Below are 12393 nucleotides of genomic sequence, written 5' to 3' on the forward strand. Positions count from 1 at the left end.
GAGGAAGCTTCATGTGGATGTGGTCAATGCAGGTAAACCTGGGCTTTTCATCAGAAGAGCTACCCTCTTCTCCTCCCCAAGGAAAATTATATTGTCAATGAACAAACTACTAAATAAACTGTTTGCTTATATGGCTGGGAGCTGTGTTATTCAGAGAGTACCTGCCTTTGCATGGGACTGATGTAGCTGTAAGGAGATTATAAAGATGTGGCCTCTGTTCTGATGCCTTCGCAGCCTAATTTGAGGCTCTTCTCAAATGGGCGGTAATCAACACAGCAAGTCATGGCACAGAAAAGATGAGAGCACCAGTAAGAGACAGGTACTATGTGCTTTGATGGCACCAAATTGTGACACAGCTGTGATGTGGCCTTCTTAATTCACAAGGGGTCTGTGACTCTTCCTGAGGGTTTATTTATAAAAAAATAAATAAATAAAAATAAAAACTCTGCTGAGATCCTTTCAACAAAAGGTACCTCTTGTGATGGGAAGCTGTTCAGGTATAAACTGGTAAGAGTGACCTGAGAGACCATTACATGTGTTTTGGATCTTTAAAACTACTCAAATAGTATCTGCTTTATGCTAGTCCTAAACTGTTTTTTTTTATAGCTTGCTGCCTCTATTGATATTTTGCTTCAAACTGTAATCTATGAGCAGTTAAAGAGGCTTTGCACAAGCCTCTTGCAGAGTTTTCTTTCAAGTGAGGAAGGAACTGCATGACTGTCCGCACGTCACAGTCAGAAAATGTACCTCTAGAGCATCTTGTTGTTCTGTGGGATTATTTCTCTAGCTCTTACTCTGCTCCTCTAAGTTCACCCTGCACTGTTTGCTGCTCTCCTCCATGCTTGCTCACATTTCCTTGGACAGAGCAAAAGCTTCATTTGGAGCTTGCCAACTGGAGCAGCATGTCCAAAACGATGCCTGTACTGGAGGGTCTGACTGGGGCCTGGGCTTTTGCCAGAACACAGCTGTCCAGCAGCCTGTTGGAAACGGACCAACTCCCAACAGGAAGGTCTTAGAAAGTCTGTTCAAACAAATGATAAATTCTACATTCAATTTAAGCTTTGCTACTGGTTTTGATGTAGTAAAGGGAAGTAGGACAAGAAAAGCTTCTCAAGCTATCAGAACTGAAAGATGAGAGCCAGGACACTTTTGGGGCTCTGAAGTGTCACTAACTCACCACTCAGTGCGTGACTTTGGTTTGAGCAGGTAAGGCCCTGAGGTTTCTCCCCAGAAGGATGCTGTTGCAGACTCTCAACTGCCTTTCTGTGGCACTGGGGACCTTTGGTAAATGGGCTCTGTGGAGCCAGTGCGTACTGAGGAGAGCTTTGAAAGTGTTTCAGTTCCACAAAAGCCCTCCCAGCAGTCAGTTAGATGAATCTGGCCACTTGACATATAAAATAGTCTATTGGAACTTCAAATCAGTAGTCTTTAGAGTTATAAAACTGTCAACTACTGCTGAGTACAGAGCATGAAGAGAACTAGTGAAAACCTTTTCAATGGCCTTGTTTCCCTCACCACCTCCGGTGTATGATTCCTCCCTGATGTCTATGTGGTCCCATTTAGTGCTAACAGGGACAACGGGCTGTATTAGCCTGTTTGTTCATGTGTTGCTGTTACGCAGCTCTACTGAACGCAGTATCACATTCAGCACTGCACCTTAACAAAAGACAGAAAGCATACCAAACAAGCAACAGCCAGAAGTGGCAAATCCTCCTGTTGCAGTACTGGTGCGTGTTACTGGATTCAGCAAGCAGGTTTGGTGTTATCCTACTGGACTGGCTTTCAAAACAGGGACTGCAGCAAACGACTCTGCTCTTGGTTTGTGTTACAAAGGAGAAACAAAAAGCACTCAGACTTCCTCAGATGGCAGAATACCTACCCAGGCTCCGTCGGGTCCAAACAGCTCTAAAAAGTTGCCAATAAATTCTCTGGACTTTTCTTCCCATTTCTGGATGAGGTCATGGCTCTTCTCTTCTACTTTGTAAACAAATTCTTTTGATTTTTCCTCTACATTCTTGACTTTTTCTTTCACTTTGTCCACTTGGTTTTGCAAGCGATATTTCTTCTCCTGTTTTAAAAGTGTAGACAGAGATTAATATATAGGGACTTGCCACTGACAGTTGAGAAGAAAAAAACGGCATTAATGTATTCCAATACATATGGCCTTGGTTAATTATTCACATGTTATTTTTATAAATGCAAATTTAACATTTGTGGAATGGAGTGCAGAAGGTACATATTGAAAAAACTGTCTTGTGTGATTACTGTTTAATCCACTACATGAATCTTTCCATACTTTCAAAAGTGAATGCACTTTGAAAATTATACAAATCTTGTGAAAGATACAAGTGAGAAATTAACAGCTGAAATTTAGCAGTAAGCAAAAGGCAGATCTCACTGGGCTTCCTAGCAAGAGCTAGGACTTGCAGTGGACTCACTGCTGTGTTGCCAGCTTGGATGTTAACTTGGACCAAAATGTCTCTTTCGTTTGATTTCTGTAGAGCAAAAGGAAAACTCTTTTCACCCCCAAGCCTGGCTAATACAGGAGCCTCTCGCTGCAACAAAGACGTGTGTAGGCCAGTGGCTTGTGGGCAGCAAACTTCACAGAAAAGAGAGCAAACGCCTGTTGCTAAATCCCACAGAAAGAGGGACAGAGAAGATAATGTTAGGGAGCTCTCGTTCAGCCAAGTATCTGAAGTACTTCAGGGTTAAAGTGCTTTTGTCTTGAAACATTTCTGTGTTCCACAAACATACAGTACACCCTTGAAGGTGTAACATAGAAGCACAGATGACTATCGGCTTTTAATTTCCTGTGAACTGCATTTAATGGGCTCTTGGATTTACTTTTAAAGCAAGTACTGCTTGCTTTAAAACACAACTGCTGAGGTGTGTTTTATTCTACCTTGTTAATCACTAGAAGAAGAGTCTTTGCAGGCCACAAGGCCAAACAAAATCCTCAAGATCCAAATAAACTGAACTTACTTTGCACCTCACAGTTGACCAACCCTTCTTTTAAGGAAACCAGCACTTTTCTGCCTTGGTGAAATCCTGTGTTTTGATTTTGAAACACAAACAGTCTTTGGTGCAAAGTAGTGTTTCTGCGTTTAAATTACTACAAGCTAAATAACCAAATATCAGGAGGGACTTCAGGATACATCAGTGTCTGAGACTGGGGAAAGCATACCTTATGCAACAGTATCTTAACCTCAGAGCTCTGCTAAAGGATAAATTTGAGAACCTCCAAGGCATCCAGCACGCCTTAATTTAATAGATATTTGCCATAGTGATCCTTCTGGGTGGAACGCTTAAAAGCAGGTTTTTTTAGAGGTGTGGAAGACCGGAAAAAAAAGCACAGTGAAATAAATATTTATGCCCTGTGATCTGTGATTTATCTGCCAGACTTCAAAATAAGGAAAAGTAAACAAAACCCTCATGTAATGACACAATTCAGTCCTTCACAAGGGGGTTTCCCAGCTCCAGGGAAGGAGGTGGGAAGACCTGCTGTGAGCCAGCCCAATCACAAGGAAGATTTTGGTTATGTAGGTTATCTCGAGGCCTTAAGACTTGAAATAGAAAATGAAGGAAAGTAAACTTTCAGTTCTGTTAAGTGTTTACTCCACACAGGATCGTAAGGTGCAGTTCTGTACATGGAAGCTTAATAATCTGAGCCATCCCTTCAAATGGTGCTCTTGCCCTATCTATTGTGGCATCATTTATGTACCAGCTTCCTAACACGCTTCCTCGTCTTTTAAAAGCCATTTTAGCTACCTCTGGTAATCTCACTGTTCAGCAGTTGGTTTTGGTTTTTTCCTGTTGCATTGTAGAGAAAGTTTGGGTATCAAAATTTTTGCTCTCTGTGCTGCCTTCTCACAATAGGAATAAAGAAAGAAGGTGCATCTTGGGTGAGTGGCTGAGAAGCATGTGGTGGTGGGGTGGGCTCCTTCCTAGTGTGTCATTAGGTCGCCTACAGCTCAGTGAAGAAGGGAGAGCAGCAGCTTTGTTACAAACACAAAAGCCTAAGATGGAAGTGAAGCTGCTAATTAACAGGAGCATTTAAAACTACCCTCAGTTTACCAGTTTCTTTTAAATGAAGTTCTTGCCAGCTATTTTAAAAGCAGCAGGAGGATGATATCCTTTCTTAACCTTTACTCTTCATTCAGGGCCCTATGAGAGAGTGTTTCAGAAGCAAGTGCAGATAGGCATACTTACATTTATAAAACTAACATTCAGTTCTTTGGCGGTGTATCCCCGTTGGAGGTTACGCCGGGCATACACATCATAGTCCCGGACAATCCTTGTGATGATATCTGATGTGGAGATACCTTCAGTCCTTTGTGTTGGTACAAACATTCCTGAGAAAAGTGGGAAAAGAAAGCCTGCTGAGAAAGCATGGCAGGACCAGACACTATGGCAGGTAGCCATAGAACACAAAAACGCCTGACCAAAGGTAAGAGATTTGCAATTCTTCCTCTCTTATTTCCTAATTCTTTTCTGTCATTCCTGTGTGAGCTTAGGGAAGGCGCTAGGTTGCTATACTGTTCATTTTTCCTCAAGCTTTCAGAAAGCTAAAACTTGCCCTCTTCACAGTGTCAGCTGTGATGTGGAAGTTAAAGGAGCTCCCAAGCCAGGAATGCTAAACCTCGCAGTTGTGGCAATTCACTGAGCAGTTCTTTCCATAAGCGTAACCCTTATTTAACGTTATATAAAGGAGTCGGGGGGTGTGTGGCTTGCCATTTGCTGCTCTCCTGTGTAACTTCCACTCTTCACTCCTGTGCTGCAGCATCTGACTCTCTGTTCTGCTGAGTAAAACAGAGCAGCCTCTGGTCTTGGCCAAAGCCAGGAAGTGCCTTCAGGTAAAAGATGTGTTACAATAACTGGGTAACACCCTGGAGGTGCCAGTAGCTTCTAACAGGAAAGTGAAGCGTAAGCGTAGTGTGAACAAACATGGATATACCATAGGGACTGAGAGGATGAGTCTCCACAGCCCCCATTTCGTGCCCCCCTGGCCATGTCAGTGGCTGCACAACCACTCTCCCTGTTCCAACAGATCAGTCCCTAAGAAAGCTGGTCATTTATTAATACTGCTTGTATTTTTCTCAACACAGCTGAAATATATGTTGCTTTTTAATCGCTCCTCAACAAGATAGGATCACCCGAATTGTGAATGGAAGTCACAAAGGCAATAGCAGAGTGCTAGCACACCTTGGTTTAGAAATTATTTAGAGCTACAAAAAACCTACTACTATCACTTACATGTAATTGCAATATCAAGCTACCGATGAGAGCGAGCTGTGAGATAAGACTGGAAATGGCTCTGCAAAAGAAGTAGTGCTTTGTCTTAAAAGGGTGCTATAGCTGCTGGCAAATTAATCCTCATCTATTCACTTGAAGTAGGCAGGCATTGCTAGCTAATTTCACAGGGTTAGAATAAGATCTGGAGAAGGAATCAGGAAGCTTAGCAGCCTCTTGCGCCTAAACGCTATGTGGTATTTTTCCTTTCTGATCTCAAATTAATACTCTGCTAAAACATAGATTATTTTAATCATGAGCAGAGAGGTTTCCCTGCTTACAATTTTCAGGCTTGCAGCAGTCACTCAGGAAACTATTTTTGGAAGCAGTGAAACCCACTTGGAGCCAGAAGCCTTTATAGATAGAAGCTACAAGAATACATGAGAAAAATCCAAACCGTACCCTTGCTAAGCCAAAAGCAGAATTGTTTTCAAGTAGATGCACAAACCCATGTATGAGGACGTTACCTTTAGTCACTGATTTTGCTTTTGTATGCTTCATGTGTTGGAGTGATTCATATTTTACAAACTAATTGTTCACATATGTGCAGAGGTTTAGTCAGCGTGCCGTTACCCAGCTCGCTGTTGTCCATATGCCCCCCCACCCACTGAAGGGAGTGGGGAAATGGGAGCCCGTGGGAAGCTACACAACAAGTGCCACGGTTCCCATCTGCTTCTCGGCTCCCCAACAATCTGATGTGGGAAAATAGGAGTACTGGAACAAAGGAAAATATGCAAATGCATCCACAGCATTGGTCTATTTAAAACAAAACCCTCTAGAAGTAAAGGGGAAATTCACTACTCTAATAATGTTGTTCTGGAGTGTTAGGACTATTACAGCACTGGATTTCAAAACTCTTCACAAATAAGGTAACATTATTCACAGTTTGTATGTAACAAAATTCAGCCATACAAGACTGAAGTCGCTTCTTCAGCATCTCGCAGTGATAGACACAGGCCAGACCACAAGTCCCTGAAGCCGTAAGTCCATACTCTATTCTGCAAAATTTTAATTTCTCATCAGGTCATGGGTGCACTGCACCTGTGCCCAACAATAGCAGAGAAGGATGTGCCAGGTGTGGGCACTCTCCAGCTCAGTCTGGTAACAATGCAGTGACACCAAAGGGCTTCTGTCACGTTGTCCTGTGCACCCAACATCTTATAGAAGAAAAGCAAAATAGCTGCCTGTCCAGCATGTTCTGTGTGTCCCTCAGTGACCTGTCCTTACCAGAGATACCTTTGCTCCACTGCCTAGGGAAGTAAGCTGGTGCTGGCTCTGAAACTGTAGAACAGCAGTTCCCAAAGGAGGGTTGTGAGCCTGACACTACAGTAAGGTTTGCAAGTGGAAAAAGATCAAGAACCGCTGCTATAAAAAGCTTATTCTTTCAGCTTAGGTCAATACCTGGTCTACTCTGTCATTGTGTAACTTGAGAAGGTCACTTTGCACGACAAAATCACCATCAGACAGATTTGCTCGGGAATGTTTTTAGGCCTCCAATATACAGGTTTATGTAGACCAGGAAGAGGATGGATTTGCCAGGTTTAAAGCAGCGAGTCCAGACAGCAGGAGAAGAAAGGTATGATCAGTTCCTCCTCCTGCACTGTTCACTGTGTTAGGATAGCTGCTGCTGGTAAATAGTGCCTTAACGTTATCTCAGATTTAATTCAGCTTCCTTGAGCTGAAGAGATACAAACTCCTGATGACTTCAGCATCTTCCTGCTCAATGTAATATGGTAGTCAACCAAACTGCTGAATAGTCATGGCAAATGAATTACTGATTTAAACCCTCTGCCAGTGTAGTGAAAAGAACCCTCAGTGCAAATCAGAAATGGATCCTAATGACTCCTGAAGGCTGTCTGTGCTTGCCTGTATTCAGGACTGGGCTGTGTCAAGGAGTCATCAGTTTGCCGTTATCAACAAATGACTGAAGTTGGCTGGGCTGCTGTGGGAAATAAACTCATTTTCATCCATTCAAAGCTCTTAGCCAAGCACCCTAAAAATATTTTAAAAACCCAGATGGGACTCTTTCATAACAGATCTGAATGGCTTCCTGGGGGTTATGGCAGGACTTCAGCCAAGGACATCCTTTGTGGTTTTACGAAGTGAATCTTTCTGCTGAAGTCAGCAGTAACCTATGATTAGAGTATAAGAAAACATAGTATTATCTCTACTGCTTCTCTCCCAACAGCTGTGGTCAAAAGACCATAAAAGAATCTAAACTGAGGCTGAAAAAGAAGGTGATAAAAATGTAAAGTTGCGCTTACCTGCCTCCTTTATGTGTTTGTATACATCATCCGAGCCAGCGGAGGAGTACGGGATGTCATCGTGGGCTACAAAGTCGATCTGCCAGTGAACAGAAGAATCACAGGCCACAATCACCGAATTTTGGTTCAGTGGGGTTCCTTGTGGAGGATCATCTATTCTTCTCAACTTCAGCTGACTTGCTTTTGACATTCTCATCCTAAAGCTATCATCTAGAATATTGCCTAGATTTAGGCCTACAACTGCTGTGTTGTACGATCAGTTATGAAAGAACAGAAAGCTTGTCTCCAGAAGCACTGTCATTGATGCATTGCTCTGGCTGGCTCTGTGTGTTATTCTGTAGAAAACCTAAGACACCCATTCCTGGTTTTATTGCTACTGGATGAGCTAAGTCAAGTGGCAAAGCCTTGGCTTTCAAAACCATGGAGGCAGGATTATTGATCCTGCCTCCTTAGGGCTGTGCGTATATACATGTATACTTAGTACTGTCACGCTGTTCTTTCGTCACCCAGTGATGTGGACACTAAAATATCATCCTAGTTAATTACCCTTTTGTTAAGATGTGTATATATTGCAAAACAGTAAATAGCATGTAAGAAATTCTGTCCTGCCTTTAGAGGACACATGATATTTTTACATATTTCTGGCCAATTCTTGCACCAGTTAGCATTAATAAGAAGCATGCCTTTAACATTACTTTAGTCACTACATGACAACTTTCCTGGTTCATGATCTCCTTTCTTGAAAGTCAATTTATGAGTAAGTCTTCAGTGTTATTTTGCCATTCAAAATCCCACTACAGAAACCATCTCAGCATATTGAGACAAAAAAGGCAAGACAAATACAACATTTTCTGACAAAAATGGAGGCAAGCAGTGCCATGTACCTAATCTCAGTGACTGAAATTAACTGAATTAAATAATTTGCTCCAGCGAGTAGCATTTCACACATTTGCTGTTTAAGTCTCAACTGTCAGCCTACAAAGGGGAAGGGAAGGATAAGGGGAGAAACGTACCTTATGTTTTTCAAGGAACTCGGGTGTCAGTGTCCAGGGTGCATCCCTGATGACCTCATCCACATAACGACAGTGTCTGAGGGCTTCATATCGCTCAGTTTCATTCATCACAGTGAAGCCTTTCAATTTATGAGTTAAATCATCACTGCAAACTAAAGTATAGAAATATCAACAAAATGGCTCCACACCCAGCAGAATTAGTATGACCAGCAGTTATTTCTTAATAATTCCATTAAACAGTGATTAGCTTAGCTAATTTTGGGGTGCTCCAGGGCATCTAAGAGTTCTGCTCAGGGTTGGTAGGTACAACCACAGACTTCTGAGGGATCCTTCCCTTTCTGGAGCTGCGTCGAGAGCCCAAGTGAGATGATATTGTAGGACATCTCAGGTGGTACAGTATCACATATTGAGGCAACTCAATCCCACTGTAAGTGAGGATTTCATGGACTATGAAATTTCAGGGGTGATGGTCAATGCTTTAAAAAAAAAATCAAAAAGTGCTTTCTGATTGCAGTGTCGGCAATCACAGAGTGCTCACAAAGTTCATGGATCACAAGATGGTTGAGGTAGGAAGGCACCACTGGACATCACCTAATTCAACCCCCGCCTTCTCGCAGCAGAGTCAACTACAGTAGGTTGCCCAGGGCCACGTCCAGCTGAGTTTCCAAAGATGGAGACCCCTCAGCCTCTCTGGGCCTCTGTTCCCACTTTTTGTTCTTACGTAAACAATGCTCTAAATTGCAGCAGAACATTTTCCATCGGTGTTTATTTAGTGAGAAACTAAGTCATGGCTGATTTTATAGGAATCTGTCTCTGAGTTTAGCTTGAATTAAGCACGTTTCATAGAAAGAGAAGTAAGGCTTGTGCCATGTTCAAGTGGGAAACTAAAGAAGGAAGCCCTGTGGAAAGGACTCAGAGAAGCCGTATGCTCTCCGTGGAGAGTGTGGATGAGTAGAGCAGAATTAAAAGTCCAGAAATTCTGCATCTTTAGCACTTGATGTGCCAATACTTTGTCACATTGCTTTTAAAATGAGGGGAAGCAATGTCCATGTTACCAGAGGATTACAAAAGTTAGGTATTATCTTTCTACCCACACAACACTGTGTAAAACATGGTGACCTGTCCCCACAAGTGTAACTGCCCAATATTATATAGCTACAACAGTCATTTGATACCCCACATGAAATAATGCATTTACAGCTGGGTTGACAGTGGTTGTCCTTCACCACAGGTTAAACCAGTGCCTTTGGATCTCACTCATCTGTAACTTTGGGACAAACAGTAAATATACTTGACAAATGATAAATGCAACATTATTAGTGCTGCAGGGAAGTGTGAGAGCAGCCCTACAGCTGCTGCTTCTTTCTAACTTGAAAACATCAACCTATCAGGCAAGGCACTAGCAAAGATGCAGTCTTTTCTGAGATCTAAAATGGATGTTCTTGTTGTGATGGTCTTTAAAGACCTTTAAAGTAGGAAAAATGTAGGAAGGCCCTGGAGTTCGTGCAAAATTCAAAGCCAGATAATAATATACATATGAATTTCAGCTAGCAAAATGCTACTCCATCCTATGATGTCATTTTTTATGCCTGCTGACAAGAAATTTAATGGAGATCAAAGCATCTTGATTAGAAAGATCCCTTCTGAGATTGTATTTATATTTATTTACAGCCTTTATGTCATCTTAAAGCTACCCTCTCCTGGAACAAAGGGTCTACTAAAATTATTGTAAAATAGTAATTTTTGTTTGAATTCTGTACAAAGGTTTGATTTTATTTTTTTATTACTGTTTGTTCACGTACAATGCAGACACAGTATCTATTTCCTTTTGATTCTGTCATACTGCTCTAATGACTGATCTGGGAAAGTATAAATATCCATTTTTTTAAAAATTCTTAGCTTCAAAAAATTGTCTTCACAACAAGAAATAGAAGAGGTTGGTTGTGGTGCCCACAAAGACACAGGACACCAGTGCTTTGGCAGCACAAATTGTATGTGGGCGTGGAAAGGTGCCCATTTTTTAAACATGCTAAGACACAGTGTCTTTCTGGGAGAAGGTGCGGATGAGGGCTGGCTGCTCTGTCCTTCACTCCAAAACTAAGGGCAAAGTGAAGCTATGACATGAATTTCAAAGGAGCCATGCTTTTGCCCCAGAACCCCTTCCTGAAGTGGGACTCACCCACCCCTGCCCCCTTTAAAAGCAACAATAAAACCTATATAACTTGATGTAACTTGCATTTTTTCTAAACTCCACAGTCTCGCACCTCCACTTGCTTCTTCTGCAAGCTATCTGGCTCAGCAGAAAAACAAGAGAGTCCTAAATGTTTGCTTCATAACAAAGGGATGTCTCCTTTCCCTCCCAGGAAGCTCCATGGGAATTGCCACAAGTCATTAAGACTAAAACCAAAAAGTGTGTTTACAAGGAGAGTTTGCTGTTCCTTTACATTGGGTCTTCCCCACACACCACCCCCACCCCGCCCTGCCCCCTTTCAACTCATTCGGGACAAAGATGCAAAATAATGCATAAAGTGTCTGAAGGTTGCATTCACATTTGCTTTATCATCACTGCTGCAAGCATTTCAGCTGCTGAAGGTTGCTGTGAAATGTTTACATGAGGCGTATCTGAACCGCAGAGGTGCAGGAAAACTGGAACCGAAATGCATGTTTATAAGGCCTCACGAGAGTAGGGCTTGCACAGGCAGCTAGGCAGGAAAAAACAACCCTCCAGCGACTCCTCAGGCACGTACCAACTGCTGAAGAGCTGTTAGCCACCAACACTGCAAAAAGGTAAGGTATTCGTAGCAAAACAATCTGGTAAGAAAGTAACCTGCCCAGGGACACTTGTGAGCTGGAAACTATGTTCAAATCATGACCTACATTTGGGTCTCCAATGATAAGGGGCTGGATTTAGCTTCTCTGCTGATGTTGAAGGTTGGGTCTGCACACACAGTACTGACCTGGCAGCCAGGGGCCAGGGGCTGTGCCTGGCTGGTGGAAGGACTGAGGAGCCAGAAATAAATGAGTGGTTGATCTCATTCACTCATCTCAATCTTTTAACAATTTTGAGCGAATAAATGAAAAAGGTAAATTATTCATATGGTGCTATTCTAAGCTCAGAGTCATGCAGGCACCTGCTTTAACTAGAATGGGAATTGTACCTGTGCTGCTGAGGGCAGAATTTGACTTTTACTTTAATTGATGCAATTGTAAGACGTAATTCAAGGCAAATCACCTATGGAAAGCCCCCAGAGAGAAAGCAGCATTCAAAGTCATTGCGTATAACCAGCTGGGGGTGTGAGCATGGCAATAATTCTCTGATACTGAAGCACAGAAGCAAAAATCCAGTGCAATAAATAACTCTGATCTTACCTCCTACTAATAAGTAGCTATTTGGGAATAGAGTTTTGGCTTGCATAAGAGCTCTAGCGTGGCCAGAGTGGAAGAGGTCAAATATCCCATCTGCATACACTCTGACGGGTCTGTCAGCTGTGAGCAAAGAAACATAACAGTGATTTTTCAGACATAAAACAAGTTGCGTTTTATTCTACTGGTCAGCTTTCTGTTCCCAGATCAGATGAGATTTACCCCAGTTCTGATGTTCAAAAGCACTACGGGTGAACTCACAGTGTTTTATCCCACTTGTTACTTGTTCTTCTCTGTACTCTCTGCTGTTTTCTCTCAGACTTATCCTATTTATTATCATCCATCATCCCTGTATTCTAATTTAGCAAAAATGTCATCTTCCTGCCTCATTCAGAGTTCCACCATATGTCTTGTTCTTTCCTCTCTGCCTTTCTAGTCAGTTCTGCCTTCTGGATTTTTTCAAT

General features: G+C 42.2%; 1 protein-coding gene across 1 annotated transcript in view; it reads right to left on the minus strand.

The window, feature by feature from the left end:
• The window catches only part of PCYT1B (phosphate cytidylyltransferase 1B, choline), a 32296-nt gene that overhangs the window by 6223 nt on the left and 13680 nt on the right, over positions 1-12393 (minus strand). Inside the window, exons 3-7 of the mRNA XM_055801202.1 lie at positions 11936-12052; positions 8567-8718; positions 7554-7632; positions 4210-4352; positions 1880-2068 (exon numbers count right to left, since the gene is read on the minus strand). Of these exons, the coding sequence (XP_055657177.1) occupies positions 1880-2068; positions 4210-4352; positions 7554-7632; positions 8567-8718; positions 11936-12052 (680 nt within the window). The remainder of the gene's footprint in view (positions 1-1879; positions 2069-4209; positions 4353-7553; positions 7633-8566; positions 8719-11935; positions 12053-12393) is intronic.

The sequence above is a fragment of the Falco peregrinus genome, chromosome 4 (assembly GCF_023634155.1).
Source record: "Falco peregrinus isolate bFalPer1 chromosome 4, bFalPer1.pri, whole genome shotgun sequence".
Classification (NCBI taxonomy): Eukaryota; Metazoa; Chordata; class Aves; order Falconiformes; family Falconidae; genus Falco; species Falco peregrinus.